Source organism: Rutidosis leptorrhynchoides, chromosome 8 (assembly GCF_046630445.1).
Source record: "Rutidosis leptorrhynchoides isolate AG116_Rl617_1_P2 chromosome 8, CSIRO_AGI_Rlap_v1, whole genome shotgun sequence".
Lineage (NCBI taxonomy): Eukaryota > Viridiplantae > Streptophyta > Magnoliopsida > Asterales > Asteraceae > Rutidosis > Rutidosis leptorrhynchoides.
The window spans coordinates 329090250-329103336 of NC_092340.1; the positions used below are offsets into that span (position 1 = coordinate 329090250).

Below are 13087 nucleotides of genomic sequence, written 5' to 3' on the forward strand. Positions count from 1 at the left end.
ATGAGGAGCATAACAATCGATTATGCTATGATGATATTGATGATGATGCTTCGATGATGATGAGATCGATGGAAAAGGATGATGAAGGTGAAGATATGATTAGATGACGATGGTTATGATATTAGATGATGAGATGAGTATTAACGTGTATGATTATGATTATAAATTCATGATTTAGCTAATGATCATGATGATGTTAATAAAAGATAATGAACGATGATAAATTGGTTAAAGATGATGATTATGATAGATAGATGATGATGGTTGTTGCCCCTGATCAATCCCGTTTAGAAAATGGAGAAGAAGGAGAAACAGAATTACTAGTTTAATATATTTAAGTTGGGTAGTAAATCAGGAAACAGGAGATGGATGAGTGGTTGGGGTTTTGTCGGGTTATCAAGAGGTCTTAGGTTCGAACTCGACCCGGGGCTATTCTTTTTAGAGAAGCTTTTAAAGGGTATACTCTCTTATTGTTTATTTCTATTATTAATATTATTATTGTCATTATTATTATTAATAGGTATTAGTAAGTATTGGTATTATTATTATTATTATTAATATATGTATTAACATATAACATTTATTTTTATTTTTATCATGATTATTAGTATTACAAGTATTTTCATCTTTAACAATATTATTATTTCTAATATTATTAATAAGATTATCATTAGGATTATTATTATTACTATCATTCTTATCATTATCAGTATTATTACATATAGATATTTCTTTAAAAAAAATACAATACAATAATATTAATACTATATCTCACTATATTTTTATTATTAAAAAGATATTAATTAAGCTATGTATATATATATAAGATATCAATTATTATATAAATATATATTTTTATTATTATATATAAACTTTAATATAAATTCTTATTATTAATGAGAAATATTAGTATATGTAAAACATATAAATTAAATATATTAAATTTACATAAATAACATAATATAACAAGTATAGTATTAACAATAATATATAAACATGCTTCGATTAACATTACATGTATTAATATACATAAATGATATAGGTTCGTGAATCCGAGGCCAACCCTGCATTGTTCAATATAGTCATATATATTTTTACTACAAAATACATTAGGTGAGTTTCATTTGCCCTTTTTACTCTTTACACTTTTGAGCTGAGAATACATGCAAATGCTTTATTAACTGTTTTACAATATTTATATGCGTGAGTTTCATTTGCTCCCTTTTTAAATGCTTTTGCAATATATATTTTTGGGACTGAGAATACATGCGCTGCTTTATAAATGTTTGACGAAATAGACACAAGTACTTAAAACTACATTCTATGGCTGGATTATTAAACCGAATATGCCCCTTTTTAGTCTGGTAATCTAAGAATTAGGGAACAGCCACCCTAATTGACGCGAACCCTAAAGATAGATCTATTGGGCCCAACAATCCCCATCCAAAGTACCGGATGCTTTAGTACTTCGAAATTTATATCATGTCCGAAGGAGGATCCCGGAATGATGGGGATATTCTTATATGCATATTGTGAATGTCGGTTACCAGGTGTTCAATCCATATGAATGATATTTTTGTCTCTATGTATGGGACGTATGTTTATGAGAAATGGAAATATGAAATCTTGTGGTCTATTAAAATTATGAAATGATTATTTATGTTAAACTAATGAACTCACCAACCTTTTGGTTGACACTTTAAAGCATGTTTATTCTCAGGTATGAAAGAAATCTTCCGATGTGCATTTGCTCATTTTAGAGACATTACTTGGAGTCATTCATGACATATTTCAAAAGACGTTGCATTCGAGTCGTCGAATTCATCAAGATTATTACTAAGTCAATTATAGTTGGATATATTATAAAATGGTATGCATGCCGTCAACTTTCGATGTAAAGCAAGTTGTCTTTTAAGAACGAATGCAATGTTTGTAAAATGTATCATATAGAGGTCAAGTACCTCGCGATGTAATCAACTGTTGTGAATCGGTTATAATCAATATGGATTTCGTCCGGATGGATTAGGACGGGTCTCTACACATCAATCCACCTATATATGAAGTGAGCTCTATGACCGAGAACCACTTCACCCGACCCGCACCCATCCTACACATACATATGCATATAGGATATTAACACTCACCTTGTCGCCTTGAAGAAAATGCTTCTAAGTATTCCGCAACTCGTCAATGGAAAGTACCTAATCCATTATCACAAATTCAACAACACACTTAGATTGGATCTACAAACCAACCCAATTCGACACTTAGTGCAATTTCGACCCAAATGCACTTCCAAGGACAAACCGCGTCCAAACTAACCAATAATCACTAACACAAGTGATAATGGTCCTAATATGCCAATTAAACCCGAACACAAGTGTTAAACACTTATCGTTCTCAAAATCGCCCATAAACCCTAATTTTGACCCATAAGGTCAAAATCTCACCATTTACAAGTTTTGACACCAAAACATGTTTAACTCGGTTTTATACATCAACTTAATCCATTTTAAGTTTACAAACCTCAACGAATCGACATTCGGGTTATAAAACCCTAATTTTGACTCTAGTCAAAGTTAGTCAACCACAAGAACCCTAAAGGTCTCCAAAGCACCAATAATCACTATTACTAGTGATTATACACCATTCTCAAGTCTTAAACATGGTTAAATCATTAACCAACCCAAAACCCGCCTTTAACACTTATAAACCCGAATCTTGGTGTTAATCTTCAATTAACAACTAAATGGGTTCCATCTATGAACATACAAGCCAAAAGCCTCAAATTTGAATGATGAACACGAAAATGAAATTCGAAGTTAGAGCTTACCACTAGTATCACTGTGTAGCTAAGAACGAGGAGAACACACTTGTCAACTACGCCAAAGATCAACTCCCGATCCTTCCTTTTCAAAAATCCTTTTGAAATCAAATGGGTGTTTGAGTTTGAGAGAAAAAATGAAAAGAAAAGGGAAATTAAAATGAGAAATGAAATGAATGGATGAGGTTAAATCCTCAAATCTGGCTCAAACGCGAAAAGACCAAATTGCCCTTGAACTTCATTTAAAATTACAAGAATCTGGTGCCAGTTCGTGCAGTATGCCGCGCCGCGGCCTTAAATGTCGCGCCGCGACATTTGACTAAGTCTGGGATCATTTTAAACCTAACTTCTGATCTTTGTTTCAGTAGAATGCCGCGCCGCGGCCTCGTTTGTCGCGCCGCGACCCAAAGCTCGACCTGAGCCCTTCTCCCGCGTACAAGACTTTAACACCCGAACATGTCCCGAACCCTTCATACGCCTATCGTACATACACAATACACCTATAAATCATATACGGGGAAAACGGGGTGTTACACAACATTACAGACTTTGCTTATCGTGTCGAAATTATATAAAGATTAAGTTTAAATTTGGTCGGAAATTTCTGGGTCGCCACAGGTTGAGTCGTGCTTGTTTATGACATGTATATTTCCTGTATAGCGAGAGTTTACCTTATAATGTTTGGATAGATCATTGTGTAGGTCGTGTTTTATTTGGGCCGAAAGGCCATCATCTTGTACAGCTTATATATCTATATATACAAATATATTGCTTTTTTTAAAAAAAAATAAAAGAACAGACTATTCATATTCTGATAAAAAGATTTAACTATTAATCTTACTAAATAGTATGGCATATATAAAGAAAATTAATTCATATTTATTTTGATAAGTTTTCCTTTTTTACTTTCGTTTCAACTAGTGAATACAACAACAACAACAACAACAACAACCACCACCACCACCACAACAACAACAAAGCCCAATACCACATGAGTGGTGTATGGGGGAGGTGAGATGTAGACAATCCTTCCCTTATCCGAGAATAAAGATAAGTCATTTCTCCACCCAGAGTGAAACACTCTCAAGAGTAGAGAAATTCATCCCTCTCTTTATTCGACGAATAAAGAGATTGCTTCCGAGAGGACCTCCGGCCTTAAGTAGGAAAAAGTTTTTTTTTTTTTTTTAAATAAAAAATAAAAATACTAAAATTAAAATAATAATAGACGCCATGAAAATGGTAGAATCAAATTTCAATGGGTTTTAAATCCTGCATGAAATTTAATTTAGGCTCTAAGAGTCAGTCAAGTTGCCAATAAATCGACGATTGTTGTCGACTCAATAGTGAATACGTTATATGTTATTTTTGAAACACACGCACGCGCTTTTGTTCTTTTAATAGGTGAATACCGCATATGTTATTATATAACCCGTATTACATTTCTTTTCTTTGTCATTCTCTCATTCCTTTTCCATACCATTGTTTTCCACTTAAAAAAGAAAACCTTTAGATTCTGTACGTTTTGATTTGTTCGCTAATATATCAAGCACAGCAAGAAAAAGTCATTACCACAATGGTAACATTTGTTTCATCATATTATCTGATTTCTCTTATTCTGCTCACTAATTGAAATGTTGTACGTCTTCACCTTTTACTTGCTCTGCAAATTCAAATAAGAATAAGAACATTTATTGAAATAACATGTAACTAGTGAAATGAGTCGCGAAATCAAAAGTTTGTTTAAACGAAATAGCTTAATTATATTTTTTAGGTATTAAGTGAATGTAAATACTAAAGTTATTTAGTTTAATGAACCGCGGAACCAAGGATTCCGACTTAGAAACTTGTCGTTGTTTTCACAAACATATTGATACACTTAATTTGGTCAGAATAAATGAACTACATGTATTCTCCCACCACCCTCTTCCAAATTTCATCACAATTGTTATAATAATAATAATAATATAGATATGGATAGTCAATTTTGGTGTATACATATAGTCAATTTTGGTACACAAAGTATGTATTTTTATATTGAGATTTTAGGCTATAAATACTCATGAATGCAAGCATTAAACTTGCACCATTTCTCACACTTACAAAGTGTTTCTTTCTTTCTCTCCATTATCATCTTTGTTCTTACACTTCACTAAAGGTAGTTATAAGCCTACTGAATTATAACATCAAGAATCAAACCACTAAAGGTAGTTATAAGCCTACTGAATTATAACATCAAGAATCAAACCACTAAAGGTAGTTATAAGCCTACTGAATTATAACACGTTATCAGCACGATAATCTTAATACTAAATATGGTTGGCTCTGCCACCAAAATGATATATGGTCGGTTATACCACCAAAATGATATATGGTCGGTTATACCACCAAAATGATATATGGTCGGTTATACCACCAGAATGATATAGGTCGGTTATACCACCTGAAAAAATATATGGTCGACACTGTCGCCAAATTTTCATTTATGTTTACTAATATTTATATTTTTGTTATATAACATTTATTTATGATTGCTTACACATGGTCGACACTGTCACCTACTTATCATTTATGTTATATTAAATTTATGTTTAATGTTTATATACTTATGAATATAAATTGACTCTAATTTATCATGATGTTTGTTTTAAATTTTGATAATAGAAAATGTCGAATCTGGAAAAGCTTAAATTTACTCCTTTAGAATCAACTGGAAACAACTACATGCCATGGGTTATAAAAGTAAAAATGCATCTTAAATCAATGGGCATTCTTGAAACCATAAATGAAAACAACACTTGTTCTGAAAAAGAACAAGCTACGGCATGTTGCTTTATTCATCAACATATTGATGAATGCTTACAAAATAATTATGTGACTGTAGAAGATCCCCATGTTTTATGGGAAGGTCTCAAAAGCAGATTCAATAATCAAAGAGAAATTTTACTTCCAGCTGCAATGGAACAATGGAGAACATTAAGGTTCCAAGACTTTAAGAAAGTAAATGAATACAGCTCAGCTCTGTATAATACATGTTCACAACTTAAATTCTGTGGACATGAAATTAGTGATGCAGACATGATGGAGAAAACTTTCTCCACAATGAATGCTGCAAACATCACAGTGCAAAGAAATTTGAGAATGCTAAAGTTCAAAACATATCCTGAACTTAATTCATATCTCTTAGTTGCAGAGCAAAATTATGAGCTATTAATGAAAAATCAGCAATCCCGTCCTACTGGTACACTTGCAATCCCTGAAGCAAATACTGCAAATAATTATAAACAGGGACAAGGACGCGGGCAAGGTCGTGGTTATAATAACCATCACCATTATCATGCCAAAAGCCATAACTATGGTAGAAACCATCCTTATGGTAATGGTAATGGGCGTGGACGTGGTCGTGGTCGTGGCCGTGGTGGTCAAAGAAATAGTAATCCACTAAAATATAAATATCAACCACAAAACAAGCCCATTAAACAAGATGTTGAAGAAAATTCTTCTAAAAATTCTGAAGAATCTTGCTACAGATGTGGTAGAATGGGCCACTGGGCTAATACTTGCCGAACATCTAAACATCTTGTTAAGATGTATCAGGATTCGCTGAAAGGTAAAGAAAAGGAAGTAAATTTTGTGGATAATATTGATCCAACAGTCACTGAGATACCATCTGATTTATATGAAGATTTCTTGAATGTTTAAGTTGTGTGTCTTTTGAAAAATAAACGATTTAATATCGTCTGTCTTTGTCATTATGTTTGCTAAATGTTTCAGTACTATCTATTTGCGTTTAAAATATTGTGTAATATTAATGTACTCACTATTTATTTCTTATATATGAAGTTCAATATGAATTTTGCTGGAATACAACATCAATCAAGTGGTGGAGATCTCTGTATAGCAGACAGTGGAACTACACACACTATACTTAAATCCGAGAAATATTTTATTGATCTAAAACCAACGGAAGGAACTATACATACAATATCAGGACCTGCTAACTTGATAAAAGGGATAGGAAAGGCAAATTTCATACTACCAAATGGTACAAAATTTTTAATAAATGACGCCTTATTTTCTCCCAAGTCAAGCAGAAATTTATTGAGTTTCTCCGACATATACCTTAACGGGTATGATTATCAGTCAGTGACAACAGAAAATGAGAAATATTTAAGTATCACTGACAAGAGTCATGTGGTTGAAAAACTGCCAAGACTTAGTTCTGGATTACATTATACACATATAAATGTACCAGAAATACATATGGTAGTTAACGAAAAATATATTGATCCTGGTGTATTCAGTTTATGGCATAACAGATTAGGCCATCCAGGATCAACAATGATGAAAAGGATTATTGAATGTACTCATGGACATCCACTAAAGGATAGAAAAATCCATCATGATACAATGGTTCCATGTACATCTTGCTCTCTTGGAAAATTGATAACTAGACCCTCACCACTTAAGGTTGAGAAAGAATCACCAATGTTTCTTGAAAGAATTCAAGGTGATATATGTGGACCAATTCATCCACCATGTGGACCATTTAGATATTTCATGGTTCTAATAGACGCATCTAGCAGATGGTCTCATGTTTGTCTGTTATCAAGCCGTAATGTGGCATTTGCAAAATTTCTTGCCCAAATTATTAAATTGAGAGCTCATTTTCCTGATTACACCATTAAAAGGGTGAGACTTGATAATGCTGGTGAATTTACATCTCAAGCATTTAATGACTATTGCATGTCTATAGGAATTGTTGTTGAACATTCTGTTGCTCATGTGCATACACAAAATGGTTTAGCCGAGTCATTGATTAAACGTTTACAGTTAATCGCTAGACCATTGATAATGAGAACAAAACTCCCTGTATCTATATGGGGTCATGCAATTTTACATGCTGCTGCATTGATTCGCATCAGACCAAGTGCAAGTCATAAATATTCCCCCCTACAACTTGCTTTTGGTCAAGAGCCAAATATTTCCCATCTTAGAACATTTGGTTGTGCAGTGTATGTTCCAATTGCGACACCACAACGTACAAAAATGGGTCCTCAAAGGAGGTTGGGAATATATGTTGGATATGAAACATCTTCAATATTAAGGTATATTGAACCTATGACAGGTGACGTTTTTACAGCACGTTTTGCTGATTGTCATTTTAATGAAACATTGTTCCCTAGATTAGGGGGAGAAATGAAAAATAAAGAAAATGATGTTTCATGGTGTGAACCTCAATTAAAGTATCTTGATCCTCGCACAAAAGAATGCGAGACAGAAGTTCAAAAGATAATGCATATACAAGAACTTGCAAATCAATTGCCTGATGCATTTACAGATACAAAAACGGTGACAAAATCATATATACCAGCAGTAAATACTCCAGCTCGAATTGAAATTCCAAAAGCTGGCAATAACGTCACTCATGAATCTTTGCCACGTCAGAAACGTGGAAGACCAATCGGTTCAAAGGATAAAAATCCTCGAAAAAGAAAATCAGCTGATAATGAAGTAAAAGAAAGTGTTCAAGAAGAACCACAAATCAGTACTCCTACTGCAGAGGAGATTGATGATGTCAATACAGAAATTGCAATCAATTATGCATATTCAAAAATATTATGGAACCGAAATGAAATGAAAAATCTTGATGAGAAATTTTCATTTAATGTTGCATATGACATCATGAATAATGATGATGATCCAGAACCAACATCTATGGTTGAATGTCAAAATAGACATGATTGGGCTCAATGGAAAGAAGCAATACGAGCTGAATTAGAATCACTCAATAAAAGAAAAGTTTTCGGATCCATCATTCTCACTCCTAAAGATGTGAAACCTGTAGGATACAGATGGATTTTTGTCCGAAAAAGAAATGAGAAAAATGAAGTTACAAGGTATAAAGCTAGACTTGTAGCTCAAGGTTTTTCTCAAAGACCGGGAATTGATTATGAAGAAACTTATTCTCCTGTTATGGATGCAATTACTTTTAGGTACTTAATCAGTCTGGCAGTTTCTAAAAATTTAGAAATGCATCTCATGGATGTTGTGACTGCTTATCTATATGGATCACTTGATAGTGATATATATATGAAGATACCTGAAGGATTTAAGGTACCAGAAGCATCAAATGCAAAACCCAAAGAAATGTATTCGATTAAATTACAAAGATCTTTATATGGGTTAAAACAATCGGGACGTATGTGGTATAACCGATTAAGTGATTACTTGATAAGCAAAGGGTATACAAATAATCTTACTTGCCCTTGTGTTTTCATTAAGAAAACAACATCCGGATATGTGATCATAGCTGTTTATGTTGATGATCTTAACATCATAGGTACAAATAAAGAGATCCATGAAGCCATTCAACTTCTAAAGAAAGAATTTGAAATGAAAGATCTCGGAAAAACCAAGTATTGCCTTGGTTTACAAATTGAGCATATGCCTAATGGTTTACTTGTACATCAAACAACATATACTGAAAAGATTTTGAAACGTTTCAATATGGACAAGGCAAAACCATTAAGTACTCCTATGGTTGTTAGATCACTCAATGTTGAAGCTGATCCATTTCGTCCATGTGAAGATCAAGAAGACATTCTTGGACCAGAAGTACCATATCTTAGTGCAATTGGAGCTCTTATGTATCTTACAAATTGTACAAGACCTGACATTTCTTTTGCAGTTAATTTGTTGGCAAGGTTCAGCTCTGCTCCTACCAAAAGACACTGGAATGGGATCAAACACATATTTCGATACCTTCGAGGAACTACTGATTTAGGATTATTTTATTCTAACGAATCAAAACAAGATTTGGTTGGTTATGCAGATGCAGGTTATTTATCTGATCCACATAAAGCTAAATCTCAAACTGGATATGTATTCCTAAATGGAGGTACTGCAATATCATGGCGTTCTCAAAAACAAACACTTGTTGCTACATCGTCAAATCATGCCGAAGTGATTGCATTACATGAAGCTACTCGAGAATGTTTTTGGTTGAGATCAATGACACAACTCATTACTGATTCTTGTGGACTAGAACGCGATAAAAGTCCAACAACTATCTATGAAGATAATGCAGCTTGCATAGCACAGATGAAAGAAGGGTATATCAAAAGTGACCGAACAAAACACATACCACCTAGATTCTTCTCATACACTCAAAATCTCATTAAGGACAACCAGATTGAAATGAGATATGTGCAATCTAGCAAAAACTCTGCTGATCTTTTCACGAAAGCACTTCCAACCGCTATTTTCAGAACACACGTTCATAACATTGGCATGAGACATGTTCAAAAGATGTAACAGCTGAAGCGATGTCTACTTGAGGGGGAGTCAACTCCATGCTGCACTCTTTTTCCCTTAGCTAAAGTTTTTTCCCACTGGGTTTTCTTTAGCAAGGTTTTTAACGAGGCAGTAATTTATAGTTGATCTTCAACAAAATAAAATTGCTATCCAAGGGGGAGTGTTATAATAATAATAATAATATAGATATGGATAGTCAATTTTGGTGTATACATATAGTCAATTTTGGTACACAAAGTATGTATTTTTATATTGAGATTTTAGGCTATAAATACTCATGAATGCAAGCATTAAACTTGCACCATTTCTCACACTTACAAAGTGTTTCTTTCTTTCTCTCCATTATCATCTTTGTTCTTACACTTCACTAAAGGTAGTTATAAGCCTACTGAATTATAACATCAAGAATCAAACCACTAAAGGTAGTTATAAGCCTACTGAATTATAACATCAAGAATCAAACCACTAAAGGTAGTTATAAGCCTACTGAATTATAACATCAAGAATCAAACCACTAAAGGTAGTTATAAGCCTACTGAATTATAACAACAATTACTATTTTTCTTGTTATAAAGGTCCACATTACAACCTTTTATTGAGACATGTATTTCGCATACGTATGTAACGTAATTAATGCCGTACAAAGTTTGCTTTAAAAATGAGTATTTATATTTTTAATAATAATTATTAGTAATAACAAATGTCTTTTGAATTTTTTAAAAAAATTAAAATACAACTATTATACGAAGGTTGTACAATATGCTTCAAATTTTTTTTTTTTGAAAGGCAAGTTGTTGCCATCGAATACTCTCATTTGCCACGCACGCACGCGCTTTCGGACAGGAAACACAAACCACATTATAGGGATCCGAAACTTATACTATCCCTAGGGGCAGGCGGTCGGACCTGGGTCCTAATACGGGTCGGTAAAACCTTCCCCGGGGCAATTCGGCTTTCAGAAAATAAATCCCACGAATATTTTTAAGGGGAGTGACTCGAACTTGAGACCTCCCCACCCCCATCCCAATGCACAAGTGCAAAGGGGTGAACCAGTGGACTCAAAGTTTGTACATGTGTTCATGGGATGTTTGGTAAAAGATTGGACAATTTGTTTTAAAGTTTGTACATATGATCATGATGGTGTTTTATTATAATAATGTTGTATATAATACTTCAAATATTGTACATATGGTTATATGGTGTTTTACCTATAAGGTTGTACATAATGTTTCAAATATTGTACATAAGGTCATAAGGTGTTTTATTATAAGGTTCTACATAATACTTCATATATTATACAATTAACATGTTAATATTTTTATTAAATACAATTATTTATTTTAATGACATCGTCTTGAAGGCTTAGAATAATCCTTATTTATCACATCAAAATTTTAGAGATTTATACGATATTATTTGACTTTTACAATGAATCTTCAATTTGTTTACACACAAAATTATAACAAGCCAACAATAATCAGAAAAAATAGATATCATACAAATAGTTGCTGGAAAACAAAACAAATAAATTAATTACAATACAAGTTAATAACCTTAAATTGTGATGTTCTAACCAAAATAAACTGGACATTTGGGAATTGTATAACTTGCAATTAGCAACCCATCTGGTCCAACCCCAATTTCACAGTTTGCATGCATTTTATGCCATTTGCTTTGCCATCTCATAACCTTAAACTTAATTGCTGATGCAACTTCTAGACGAAACAGAACCTTCCCACGCATCCGGTCTGCTACAATTTGAGCCCAGAGCGCTTCATCAATCACCAACGTAGGCCTCACAAATGTGTCTTGGATAATAGTCGAGGTCTTGGGTGATTGATAAAATGCAGGTAGTGATGGCTTTTCCCCAATATTTTGATTATGATAATAAAGCGTTACGTGCATTGTATCATAAGAAATACCAATATTTAAATTGGAATTTCGGGCAGTCACATTATAAGTCGCTTGAGCTGACGCGAAGCCGTTTTCTTGTGCTAAACTTGGGAATGAGAATTGATGGATATGAAATCTTGGACGATGTGGACGTAAACTAAGCCATAAAATGAATGATATTAGGCCAACAATGAAAAGTAGGCTAAGAAAAACGGCACATATTAGTTTCGAGACACGGGTACTTAGACTTTCCTTAACACGATGCACGTAGTATTGTGCAGTATGGTGCCGCCTTAACTCACGGCCCTGGTTCACGTGGGGCCGGTTAAGGCGGTCATCAGGAGTGTAAAGAATTGGGATTTGCTGTTGTGGGGTGCTCATTTTTTATTTTTATTGAAAGGATTTAATTTGTAGGGATAGATGAACAGAGGATGTTGTGGTTTAAGGTTTCTTTATATGAAACACAAAATCAAGAATAAGATGGCCTGAGAAGAAAGGGATGCTACTAGTCTTTAGTTTGTAGAAAGGAAGGAATATTGGTCTAGCTCAATGTAGTGTATAATGGGCCATCTTTAAATATTCCTAGTAGTCAAGGCTTTGTACCCTAATTTTATTTTGAAAAGAAAGGAAGGGAAACTAAAGGAACTTAAAAAATTATTAGTGTTCACGAGTTTTGACAGAGAGGAAAGAAAAGGAAATAAATGCGTAATTCAAATATATTTTTCATGAAATCTTTCCTTCAAAATTGAAAGAATCACACTTCATCCCCTTTTATCTCTCATCGCTTCGTTTCTTTTCTTTTACGGAGTATATTAAGGGGGTGTTTGGGGTTGCGATTTGAGTGTGATTTTTTGATTATTGCGACTATAAGACGTGAATAATTTGTTTCAAGTGTTTGAAGAGTGAAATTGAAAAAGTGATTTTTTGCGTTTGGGTCACCTCAAAACGCAACTTTGAAACAGTAGCATATGAGCTACTGCAAGGAAAACGCATTATCTATATGTTGTGAATTTTACTAAACTACCCTACCAAACATATGCATAATTATGCTAAGGT

General features: G+C 33.5%; 1 protein-coding gene across 1 annotated transcript; it reads right to left on the bottom strand.

Moving 5' to 3' along the window:
* Positions 1–11707: 11707 nt before the first annotated feature.
* LOC139864493 (NDR1/HIN1-like protein 26) lies at positions 11708–12412 on the bottom strand. Its single transcript, XM_071853077.1, has one exon. It carries the CDS (start codon positions 12410–12412, stop codon positions 11708–11710), a length of 705 nt encoding a protein of 234 aa, XP_071709178.1.
* Positions 12413–13087: the final 675 nt, after the last annotated feature.

Bases quoted from the DNA above. Each gene is read 5' to 3' on its own strand.
- LOC139864493 (XM_071853077.1), bottom strand. From the start codon at position 12,412: ATGAGCACCCCACAACAGCAAATCCCAATTCTTTACACTCCTGATGAC.